Source organism: Vespa crabro, chromosome 11 (assembly GCF_910589235.1).
Source record: "Vespa crabro chromosome 11, iyVesCrab1.2, whole genome shotgun sequence".
Lineage (NCBI taxonomy): Eukaryota > Metazoa > Arthropoda > Insecta > Hymenoptera > Vespidae > Vespa > Vespa crabro.
Window position 1 is genome coordinate 3427630 of NC_060965.1, and position 12635 is coordinate 3440264.

The following is a 12635-nucleotide window of genomic DNA, read 5'->3' on the forward strand; positions in this document are numbered from 1 at the left end:
TAATTTATAATAAAATTAAATTCATAACGGCATTAGTTCGCTCTTCTTCCGATTTCTTTTAAATCGTCTCATTAAGTGAACCATGAATTATAGAACAAAATATTTCGTAATAATTCTTCTCAAATGTTTATATTAAAAAAATCAAGTTGTACGTTGTTTCATCGTAAAATATTCGTATGTATAAAGTAATACATACATACATACATACATACACACACACATGCACACACACACACACACATGTATATATATATATTAAATAAAAAGCAACAAGCGGTATAACAATACTTTTTATAGCTATTGCATAAAATAAATTCGCATTATATTATCCATTATATATCTCTAACAAAGAAAATACACGAAACTTCGAATTCTATTTTGCGAAGGCGAGAGGATACCTAGCTCGATTCGATGAAGATTTATCCAGGAGGAATCTGCCCGAGGGAAAAAGAGATGACCCGTTTCTTCTGGAATTCTTAAAAAACCCGGAAAAAGAATCGGTCCGTGATGAAAGAAGAGACGAAAGCAATATGACACAATGAGAAGGACAATATTTTTTTCTTCTGTTTTTCCTTCGAAGGAGCCTCGTTCCTCCTACATTTTTTATCCTTTTTTCTTCATCATTTCTATTCTCTTTTTCTATTTTTCCTTTCTCACATTTCTCGAACAAGAAATCCAGGTAGTGTCACATGTCACACTGCTCGCTCGTTATTTGACAGAAGAAATGATGGCAAACGCAGCTGGGTAAAAGTGTAGTCTGAAAAATTCTACGATATCGAGAAAGTATCCGGGTAGGAAGTATGAGTAGTAAGGATCGAAACCTTGTATATGTGTGTATATATTTCTCTCTCTCTCTCTCTCTCTATCTCTCTTGCTCTTTCTCTCTTGCTCTTTCGTACTCTCCCTCTATACTCGAGACCTGCACCTCCTCGTCGACATGGTGGACTCGACGTCGGTGGCAGCCTCAGTCGTTCGCGAACCTCCATCGAAGAACGTTCCTCGTACGAATCGATATAAATGTACACACTATCGAACGAACTATCGAAAAATCCTTAAATTTAAAGACAATTGAAAAATGTTAAGGAACCATTTTCTTTCCCCTACGAATAGTCTCCATTAATGGAATTACGGTCATTTTTTTTCTAAAAATAACAAAAAAAAAAAAAAAATAAAAGAAATAGAATCGATCAACGAGAAACTTCACTCCATTTTCTTTTTTCATCGATCGTTACGTCGATCGATCGTATAAAAAAAAAGGGAATCAAAGGTGCTATAAACGCGGCTCAGTGCTTTAGAATGAGGACGATTTCGTATCTCCGTCTTCGCACTACTACCGACGATTTTGGTGAATAAGTTGTCTCTATTTGTACTCTGACATAAATCATGTGGAAAATTTGGATCCTCTTGCTCTGTGCCACAGGTAAAAACCCCACCCGTAACGTTGCTTATCTTTATGGAAAATAAATACTCGTATTTGTTCATTTTCTTTTTTTTGTTTTTATGATCGCACGTTATTATAATATTAAATAAGAAGATCCATTTACGGAATTTTCTCATGGATATTTTTTTTTTTCTTCATTTGTTAAAAATAAATATCATCGATGGATTAAAATATAATAAAATAATAAACGCAAAAGATAAAATATCGAGTTTTTAACATTTGAGGATTCGTGCAGTTAAAAATAGAAGCGAAACGATAAGCGGGCGCGTTAACAAATTAGTCTTAATTAACATTATTAAACACAAACATTTATCGATGCATATATCTTTGAGTATGGAATGTTAAACCCACATTTGTCCCACGCATCGTACAAACTCACACAGGTAACGATCGTCGCATGCGCGCGTACTACACGCGACGGACCAATTAGAGATTTTCAAATTGGCTCGCCACGATAACACGCTATCTCACTCCAGATGGGAATATGCGTGAAGCCTCGATGATAAAACGATGAGATAAGAATTTTTTCAAAAAAGTGAAATCGATTAGAAGACATAGCTTCAAGGAAACGATGTACGCGATGTTTTCGTTTCGTCCTGTTAATAACTTGAAGGTTAAAAGAAAAACAAAAGAAAAAAAAAGGGGCATGTAATTAATTTTTATGTCTTTTTTTTTTTACGAATTCGTGTAACAAGGTTATCGTAAGATCATTGCGATTGAACTATTGACAAATTTCTATGTGCCAACAGAGCACATAATCCATTCAAACAAATTCAATTCTTCTTTATCATCCTTGATCAACGATTGAGAGCTATTAAAAATCGTGTCCTTGCGCTTTGACCTTCACCGACAAACAATTTTATATTCCTATTAGATCGTTAAACCTTTCACAAGAACGATAATAGAGGAATAGTAGTTTGTAATGTTCTCTTGTAAATCATCTCATTCTTTTTAATTTAAAATTATAAACTATAAAATTATAAACTATAGGTTTTCATTTAACAAAAAAAAATTTATAAGACATCGATAAAATCCTTCTTAACTACCTATCGTTTAGAATAACTACACGTGAAATGAACTATCAAGTCCGGTATGTACTGAACGTGTTAATTGCTCAAGCGATTGTCAGGTAACTCAATAGAATACCAGCCTTGCGGGTTAGATGCTATCAGTAAATGATCCAGTAATCGAATTACGTTGTTACTCTATCCTGAAGCACGAGAGCGAGAGAGATAGATGCAGAGCTTTGGAGCCAACCGGTTAAGATCTATTTTCGCCTGTTGAGAATCCATTCGCGAAGATAGAGCGAGAAAGAGATAGAACAGTAAAATGGTGCGAGCATACTATCTCAAGCTAAATAGAAGACGTTTCTCTTTCTTACTTGGAACAGCATGTTCGTGAGAAAAGGCACAATAAATTGTCAAAGACTAAAACGAACTATGGTATTATCTGTCTCTCTCGTTTAACTTATGTAATACTATGTGTCAACTTATCGCATAAACGTTTAAGACATATACGAAAACATCGAGTTTGCCTATCATTGGATCTCTAATATATACGTTTGACATATTTTATAAATCGACAATAAATGACTAGCGAGAATCTGATCTTTCTCTTTTTCTCTTTCTTTTTCGTTTGATTACTTTCTATAAATAACAATTTTCAAGGATAAACGTTATCGCTTAATTTCGAATTTCATAGAGACAAGCGAAATCCGCTATTTTTATTTCTCTAACTAAAATATATAAATCGTTTGCGCGATGTATTTGTAAATAGATAAAAATTTTTTAAGTTTTAAAATAATATTAAAAATTCAATCCCATGCATATGTCATTCGTTTACTTTAAATGTACATCTCGAAGGATGAGCGGAATATTTAACATACGCATATATTAATATTTATGTAACTAAGAAGGAAACATATAAAATAATAAAATAGTGATCGTAGAGCCAATTGAAGTTTGTGAATGAGTCATGCGCGAAATTGCACCCGTTACAATACGGAGCTCAAGTTAACCTTGTAACACATAGCACATGTTATTTACAATATGAATGAAAGTACAAGTATTGGGTGGGTGGACCTATCATCTCTTAGCTATCAGATAAATTTTTAATGGAAAAGCGCAAAATCTCTTATTTCAACTTTTCGACAATCTTCGAAATTTTCGTGATATGGAGATAAAATCCATTAATGCCATAGTCAAGGGATTATCGAAAGTTTACCAATATGCTGTCACCATGGACTTGCAAATTTCCACTTTAACGCGACGTGCTCTGTTACTCATGAATTACATACTCTCTAGAAAACCGCTTACACAGCATTCTTTTGCATATCTGTTTGATATTGCTAAAGTGTGTACACGTACAAGGTGAGTCAACGACTGTTGTCATCCAATATAATAATCTATTTACCGATTTAAGATAAAACGTTCAATATAAACCTCTTAATGCGTACGATATGACTCAGTTATCAAACGCAAAAAAACTTTTTCTTTTTTATAAAATCGATAAATAAAATAACGCCGAACAAAGATAGTTCTTGACACGACCTGTATAAATCGCAAGATATTCAACACATACTTTTACTAATACTACAAAAAAAAAAAAAAAGAATAGATAAGATCGAATATTAAAAAGCAAAGATAAAGTGTTTGAACGTTATTTTTACACTTTCTTCTATTTTTTATCTTCGAAACGAATGATAGAAAATAAAATTATGATCGATATAACGTACTGGCGAGCTCGAATACTCGTTTTAAAAGCCTCTCGTCTTTCCAACTTTAAAATAAATAGAATGGTGTGGTTGTGGAACGATAGTGATCATTCGATATATCGAAAACCGTATAAAATATCTGTGAGCTCCATCGAACTCATCCACGGAAAATGAATCTCTCGAAAGCTAGCATCCGTGCAACGATTTAAAGTGTAACGATGATATCATATCTTCCTGATGAATGGACGATATCGTTTTTGCAAACAAACGATCCTTGACCAAGTAGTAAAGCGGAGAACGACTCTCTAGCAATCCTCTCACGAGTTACGATGTTGGAAACCACAAAACTGGACCATTCCTACGACAGTGAAATTTAATTTACGATAAAGCGTAACCGCGTGTGTGCAATAATTCACGTTCTACCTGTACTGATATAAATTATTCGATTGCGAGAAGTGAATGATTCGACGTTGAATCTATGTAGAAAATAATCAAAATAATAATAAATATATTTGCGATTCAAATTCGACGTAAAAAACAATTAGATTTTTTTTTTCTTTGAGAAAAAAAAAAGAAGACAAAAGAAAAACTACGACAAGAATGATATTTACTCTTTATCGAGATATCTCCAATAGAAACTTTATTTTCGAAGTTTAAAGATCGAATTATCAGGACGAAGGATTAACAAACAAGTTGAAATTTGTTAAACGAACATACTTTCTCTCTCTCTCTCTCTCTCTCTCTCTCTCTCTCTCTCCCTCTCTCTCTTTCTCTCTTTCTTTTACACACACACAGCTCGCGCGCATACGTGCAAGTTCATATGAAAACGTTACGTAAATTTTCTTCTTAACGAGCGCCAACTCGTACTATCTATATAGAAACATTTCGGAAAAAAATCGTGCATGCATTCGCAGAGTAAAAATAAAAAATTCTCATTCAAATTTGCATCGAATGCATACGTTTCCGTTTATATCGGTACAAACTCCAGTCGGTTCCCGATATACGATCGCGAACTCCATATACGTGAACACGATAAAACCTAACGATTCCTGAAGTAATATCATTTGTTATTGCGCGCTGAAAAGAGAACGATTCTAACCAAGAGAGCGAATACCAGTCGCCAAAGCACTTCTTGGCAAGTTTTAAAGAAATACCTTGGTGAAGTTCCACTTTTCAAACGACCAACCAATTTATTGTAGATTAAATTGGAATTCGTGCAATAAAACGAATTATATAATCTAATGTATACGTGAGGATAAATGAAATCTGCGTTAACTTGACGATGCGATTAACGAGGACATTAAATTTTGATAAGGGATCACATCAAAGTTAAAATAATAAAATGTACAAGGAAGTTGACAATCGAACTGTTTTACTAATATTATTTCGAACAATACAATTATTTTGTCTTCGTTCGTTGATATAATAGAAGCTGATATATCATTTTTGGTGTCTCGTCGACTTAATAGCAAAAACAGCTTTCTAGGACGATATTGTTTCTCGGAATAGGCATCATTAAATGCATTGAACGGGGTTAAGCACATTCCACCCTACGCGGAAGTTTATTTTCAGCTTGGCTCTTCTCTATCGATGGACTATTCGGTTTGTTTCTCAACTTTTCGATACGATAATTCTTCACTGATCTTCTTATCTCAACAGGATGTTTCGCGAAAGAAAGAGAGAATTTGAAAGAAAAGTGTCATTGATAACCAATTGAAAATAGGTCAAGAAGATCAAAGATAACTAATATAAAGAAGGAGAAGAAAGAGAGAGAGAGAGAGAGAGAGAGAGAGAGGAAAACAAATAGAGTAAATACATACAGATATCAGTGATATTTGTTTAAAAAAAGAAAAGTAAAAAGTAGAAGCAATCGGAAAAGTAATAGAAGATCTTGGTGAATGTAATAAATAGTCGGTCATTCTCTGAGAGAATCTTTATTATCGGTCAATTAGATCAGAATGAACGAGAATGACACGAACCATGTTACCGCCATAAATTCGTGTTAGAGTTAAGCCATGTAACTATTCATAAATACCAGAGGCTATTAAACCGATTATTTCAAAGAATATAATTAATAATGAGTTTCACATAAAATTTCGTGCAACTACGTCATTAACAATATAGTCGTTAATAATAATGGTGACATGGATTAATTATTGGATTAAAAAAAAAAAAAAACCAGATATGCAAAGAGAATACATTGAAATAAAAGATTCGTCCGTAAATGTAATGAACATGAATGATTTTGGAAATGGGATTAATACAAAAGTAACGAGCTAAAAATTCTGCTTAAATTGATCCCTCTTTAAATCCCATTGTATTCGACATCGTACGAGAGAAAATTGATTCTCAAACAATAGCCCGCATTTGTCGGAATGATCGACAAATATATTCTTTCGTAATAACGTAGGCGTCTACGATTATTCAACCGTAAAACAGACATATGTATGTTGGTACTTATATAATTTTTTTAAATTCCTTTCAAGAATACATTACAAAAATGTATTAGATTAGAACGACCGAGTACTAGCCTTCTATCCAGCTACCCTAATGAAATTCAAATCGAACGATGGACCGAAATTAATTAAATCGAGCATTAATTGGAAAGCAGAAAACTGAACGCGCAAATAACTACGAGGAATGCTTTCAAACCGTGCAACTTAAAACTCATTGAATAGGATGCTTCCAAGATGAGATATAAATTATAACGAAATATTAAAAGTAAAATACACAAGTCTATACTCGTATACCTTTGATATTATAAAATAGCGTATATATTAATGAAAGTATATGAAAATTTGAAGAAGCTTTGGATGAAATACGTATTTCAAACTAATAAAAAATTTCTCATCCTTTCAGGGATATCCTCAACCTTGGTAGATTCTCATAGTTTCGGTATAACCATTCCACCGAAAATTCAAGATAAAACAAATCGGCAACACGAACCGATCAGACGTTTCGCATGTCCCATAGGATTTTTTCGATTGAAAAGATTTTGTTATTACCTGAGCGCGGGTACAGCACCCTGGAGAGAGGCGTATTTCCATTGCAAGGATAGAAACGCGACTCTTGCGGTACTTGATAGAAATGGAAAAGATAGAATGTTAAGGAAATATCTGATGGGCGATCAATTCAGTGAGTATAATTTATATATATATATGTATGTATGTACATCTAAACATGCAAGGCAATTGTTAAATAAAATTTCTTAATTAGAAAAATCGTAATTGCTCGTTAGCCTTTCGTAATGAAAACAAATCTTTATTAGCGAAATTAGAGCGATGGATAGGTGGGATTTATAACTGGCAACAAATGGCTTGGGAATGGGGTGTGACCGGTGAGAAAATGGTTTTTCAGAGCTTCGGTAAAATAAATCCTGGCAAGTCCGAACAATACGCCTGGCATTGCATTGTATTAGATCCTGCTTTGAAATATAAATGGAACGCCAAAAGTTGTGTACAACGGAAGCATTATATATGTGAGGTACCAGCCGGGAGAATAGGTGAAAATATAATAATACTAATAATACATGAAGTTATCTTGTTTAGTGACGAATTTTCTGAAAGGCTTCTTTTAAATAAAATGAAATAAGATGAAACTTTGTAAAAATTGCAGTCAAAAGACGTAAAAAGAAGGCCGATCCCTTCGCACCACAAAACCAAAGATTAAAACCTCGCAAACAAGGAAAAAAGTATCCCGGTGAGCTTCGAAGGCAAAATAATAGACGAAAAAAGGAACGAACTGATTGGGGGCGAGACTGGGCAGAACAAACCGCGAATCAACAATGGGCACATGGAGTGAATCCTGGTTCAAGACCACCTGTCAGGTAAATCATCTTAAATAATTAGGATCAATTGTGATTAATAAAAAATCTTTTTTTCTTTCCTTTTTTAATTTTATTTATTTTTTATTTTTTTATCTCCCTCATTGAAATATTCTTATTTTCTTCGTAATTTATATTACAGAATGAGAAGTTCAAGAGAAAAAATGCGACATCACTCGAACAGAACTATTTCGAATGCAACTGCGCCGAAAGTCGCTCAAATTTTACCTCAAAAGCAAGGATATGGTACTTTTTTGGGAGATGGACCTAGCAGCACGATACATAACCAGCCACAAGCTTTATCGAATGTAAATGACGTACTATCTCAATTTCAAGCGAAGATCAATGATTTCGCGCGAGAGGAGGTTTTGCTTAAACCTTAAAAAATGTAAACCTACCATCGAATCATCAGCTTCTCGCAATGCCTTTTTTCTTCTCTCTCTCTCTCTTTCTTTCTCTCTCTCTCTCTCTCTCTCTCTCTCTCTCTCTTTCTTTTTTTCTATTTAGTAAACGTTCTTCCTTTTTTAGATTATAAACAAAAATTCGAGAATTCTCTCGAGGCTACAGACTGAGATAATTTATTATATTGCAAATGAAAGATCGAACCCTTCACAGTTCCTTTTTTCTCTCTGAACTTTGTTAATTAAATCATAGCTAAACGAATAAATTGTAGACAACAATATAAGAAAAAAAAAGCTATTATAACTATATATAAAATGTTAGAATCTAATTGCAAGTTGTTCTCTTTAATAGCTTGATATATGTATGGTTTTAAAGATGTGTATTTGACAAAAAATTATCCCATACTTAAAATCTTTCCAAATTAAAAAAAATAAAATAAACTCAAGTTCGAGAGTACGAGTACCCATGTATTACGACATATCAAATTAGTATTTCTTCGCTATTTATGAAAGCTTCAAAAAAAAAAAAAAAGAAAAAAAAAACAAACATTTGTAATATCGATGTTATAGGAGCCCATGTTATTGAAAGGAATACTTCATTTACTCATTTAGCGATTAAGCATTACCGCTAGTTGAAATTCGTAGTTTTAACTCGTTATATATACATCTATATATATATATATATATATATATATATTATATATAATTCTATTGAGATAATGTTACTTTTACACTGCTTTGTCTGTAAATATGTAGAACCACAATCGCCTGCCTCGTACATTATACGTTTAACGTCGTATGTTATAATTAAAATAACAACAATAAAAAACATTTAACCAAATATAGCATAGGTTCACTTACCTTGATGTAAGTACAAAGTGCGTCGCCCTTCAATTCCCCCGCAGAATCTCTATACAACTTAATCTTATCTTTGCCTTTCTCATCTCTGGCAATAAGACCACATTTATTGAAGAGTTCTGTAAGTTCCTCCAAAGTGATGTTCATAGGTAATCCAGAGACATAGATGGCGGTATTATGAGCTTCATCTATCTCGAACCAAGTAGGTGGCTCCTGAGCTTTCCTCTTGGCTTCAGCTTTCTTTTGCTCTTTTGTTAACTTTGGTTGAGGAAGAGGTTGTACAGAATTTTCTGGTATATTCTGTGAAGGCTCTGTGGCATTAGAATTAGTAAATCCATAGCTCATTTGATATCTAGCCATAAAGTCTTCATCAACCTAACAATAAGATGAAATTTGAACATTACGTCTTAGCTTTGAAGCTAATTTTATATTATAAAGTTGAAAAAATAATATTACTTTAGGAAACCACGCATTCTTCTCCCGATCCCAAATATAAACACTACCATCATTAGGGTCCGTATATGTATGAGTATCATTTTCAAAACCATATATTCCACCTGGAGCTGCTACCGCAGGTCCACTAGCCTTCTCTTTCTTTTCATCATCATTCTCCGATTCATTTTGACTTTGATCCTGAGAGACCCACTGATTTTTCACTTGATCAAACTTATATTTCACATTTGTTGTTTTATCCATATACACATAACTTTGTCCATCGAATTCGTACTGATCGGGATTATCTGGACTCTGGTCTCCTGTTTCTTTCGTTCCTGGAGCATCACTCATTTCAATGGTGAATCCCCAAATTCTTTTTTATCGAAATAAATCTGAATGAAAGAAATGCAACGCTATTTATCTGAACAATGATTAAAACGACATATTTTCGAGATTTTATAACAATCAATGTTAACAATACGTCGTGTTAAAAATTAAGGTTAGAAATTGAAATTGAGGTTAGAAAGAAAAATAATAAAATGTAACAAAAGATAGCTTACCAACTACAATATTCTTATGATTTAGTAATAAAAATTGTAATGTTCGATGATAATAAATATTCTTTAACGATAAAATCTTGTTTAAAAGAAAATTAAACGTATATACGAACTTGACAGTAAGTTTTTTTACACGTTCTCTAAAGTCCAGACTAACGCACTCTACAGATATTCCGAAATAGTCTTTATATAGAACTGTGTCGGTAAAGAAAATTTCTCTATTAGTTTCCAGCAGTCCAATATATATAGCATATTTTTTAATGAAAATAGACAATTAATTTTATAATGTCGAAATAAATTTCTAAAGAAGATATTCACATCGTACACATATTCTCGACAAACTTTCCTGCATGGTGAAATAAAGAATTGAGTTATCTTTCAAGGTGAAAAATGTGTAATAACAAATTGTGCATATAATTGGTACAATATATTTTTGATTCCACACTTCGTCTTTATTACCAAGGAATCTTCAATGCATACAATATATACGAACTTATAAACATCAGAAGAGATATATGTAATTAAATAAAACTAATGCATATATTTTTGTCATCTGAAAAAAAATCATCTTTATTTTAATTTTTATTTATATCTGCTAATGAATTTAAGATTAAACTCAATAATCAAAGTAATAAGTCCACATTAGTTAAATGTATACAATTTTTTAATATTAAATGCGTGTAACAGATTTGATCCAGGATCGAATAGGTTGTGCTGACAATTTCGTATAAATTGTTGGTGTACTCGTACATCCATATCCCGTAGAATAAATGCCAACCAAAGTACCGTTCACAATCAATGGATAACCAGAAGACGCACAGAGGCCTTTCTTATTTATTTCATCTTTTGTGCAAAGCATCGTGTTCGAATTGAACTTCTTTCCATAGTAACTTTTACAGAGCAAAGAATCGAGAATTGGCAAATCCAGTTTTCGAAGTATTTGAGAGAACGCTGGACTAGAGTTTGATATATAGCCCCAACCAGTGATGACAGCTGGTGAGCCACCTGGTACATTCTTGTTAGCTTGTATTATCGAAATAGGCCTAACAGTTTTTCCATAAACGAAAGGCGTCGTCAAATTCAATAAAGCAACGTCATATTCATAACTACTGCGATTATATTTTGGATGTATGACGAAATTAGATACTTTATAAACTCTACCACCACTTTGAGTTTCGTTGCTTCCAGCTCGAAGATTCACCATCTGTGGATTCTTGAAATTTAAACAGTAGGCTGAAGTGATAGCCCATTTCGGAGCAATTATAGAAGCTCCACATACGTCGTTTCGTCCGAAATAAATGCTCAATTGATAAGGATAATCGTTTATGGAAACCACTCTGCTACCAACAAATCTTGGTTCCAATGAATTGGCTCCATAGGATCCTAAAATAAGATAGAACCGAAAATAAATTGTTGTTCTATGAAATTAAAATTAATGAAGAAAACTTCGATATCTCACCAAGAGAAAGTATAATTGACAAACTTATGAAATGAAGTACAACCATTTTGATTAAAGAAAATCTTAACACTGACGAAATGCACCGGTATTTATAGATAAGATTATCATCGATCTACCATTATCAATCAAGAGTACCTGGAATAAAATATTATTTTGTAACGGTACGAGATAATATTTTTACTGATGTTATAATTACAACTGACTCATACTAATCATGAACTTCGAAGTTGATACTGTCCTGGAAGATGCTTATATTTATTCGTTATCGATAATTCCTTTTTGACATCTTTCTGAAGATGGTTGTATGTCTGTTAAACAGCAGTTCATTAATTATCACAAATTTTTTATACATTTAGCATATAATCTTTATTTATCGCAAATTTCAAAATTAAAATCTATCATGATGAACTCAAAATGCTCAAGTTTTTCCAGCAAATTGTTAGAAAAGATCATTAAAAGAGCTCAATCCGCAAATATTCAAAGAATGATTTTTCTCGCTCCAAAGTAACGTGTATCATGTTATCATTGAAAATTAATGACAGGATTATTAAACAACATTCACTTAAATTTGACTATTAAGCATAACCATGCATGATTGGTTTAGTCAGATATTAATTGTATAACGCCAAGGTGCAAGTAAGCAATAGTTCTGATTCTCTGGAATATAACATTTCGCATTTTTCTTTAATGAAAATAACCAATTTGTATAAGATAAAAAGGGAAAATTTTTTAAAGTTATGCCTGATAAACATGTATATTAAGAATGAATCATTTACTCGAATTGTTTTTTCAATCTACGTATTATTTATATTTATTGATAAATTTTGGATTCCTCAACAATCAAAATTAAATGTCGTCATTGATTAAAAATATATAATATTTCAATATTAAATGCGTATAACAGGTGTGGTCCAGAATCGAATAGGTAATGTTGCCAACTTCGTATAA

At 32.6% G+C, this 12635-nt stretch overlaps 3 protein-coding genes across 3 annotated transcripts in view; 1 reads left to right on the forward strand and 2 right to left on the reverse strand.

The window, feature by feature from the left end:
• Positions 1-10409, reverse strand: part of LOC124428241 (HIV Tat-specific factor 1 homolog) — a 39127-nt gene extending 28718 nt beyond the window's left edge. Inside the window, exons 1-3 of the mRNA XM_046972124.1 lie at positions 10232-10409; positions 9693-10063; positions 9240-9611 (exon numbers count right to left, since the gene is read on the reverse strand). Of these exons, the coding sequence (XP_046828080.1) occupies positions 9240-9611; positions 9693-10022 (702 nt within the window). The 5' untranslated portion in view covers positions 10023-10063; positions 10232-10409. The remainder of the gene's footprint in view (positions 1-9239; positions 9612-9692; positions 10064-10231) is intronic.
• LOC124428242 lies at positions 954-9219 on the forward strand. Its single transcript, XM_046972126.1, has 5 exons — positions 954-1420; positions 7014-7289; positions 7423-7656; positions 7770-7980; positions 8120-9219. Exons 1-5 carry the CDS (start codon positions 1384-1386, stop codon positions 8358-8360), a joined length of 999 nt encoding a protein of 332 aa, XP_046828082.1. The 5' UTR covers positions 954-1383; the 3' UTR covers positions 8361-9219.
• Positions 10410-10633: 224 nt separating the features above from the next.
• On the reverse strand, positions 10634-11810 carry LOC124428243 (trypsin-1-like). The gene is made up of 2 exons (XM_046972127.1): positions 11688-11810; positions 10634-11611 (listed from the first exon to the last, which is right to left on the reverse strand). The coding sequence occupies exons 1-2, from the start codon at positions 11731-11733 to the stop codon at positions 10899-10901; spliced, it is 759 nt and encodes a 252-aa protein (XP_046828083.1). The 5' UTR covers positions 11734-11810; the 3' UTR covers positions 10634-10898.
• Between the last annotated feature and the right edge of the window lie 825 nt (positions 11811-12635).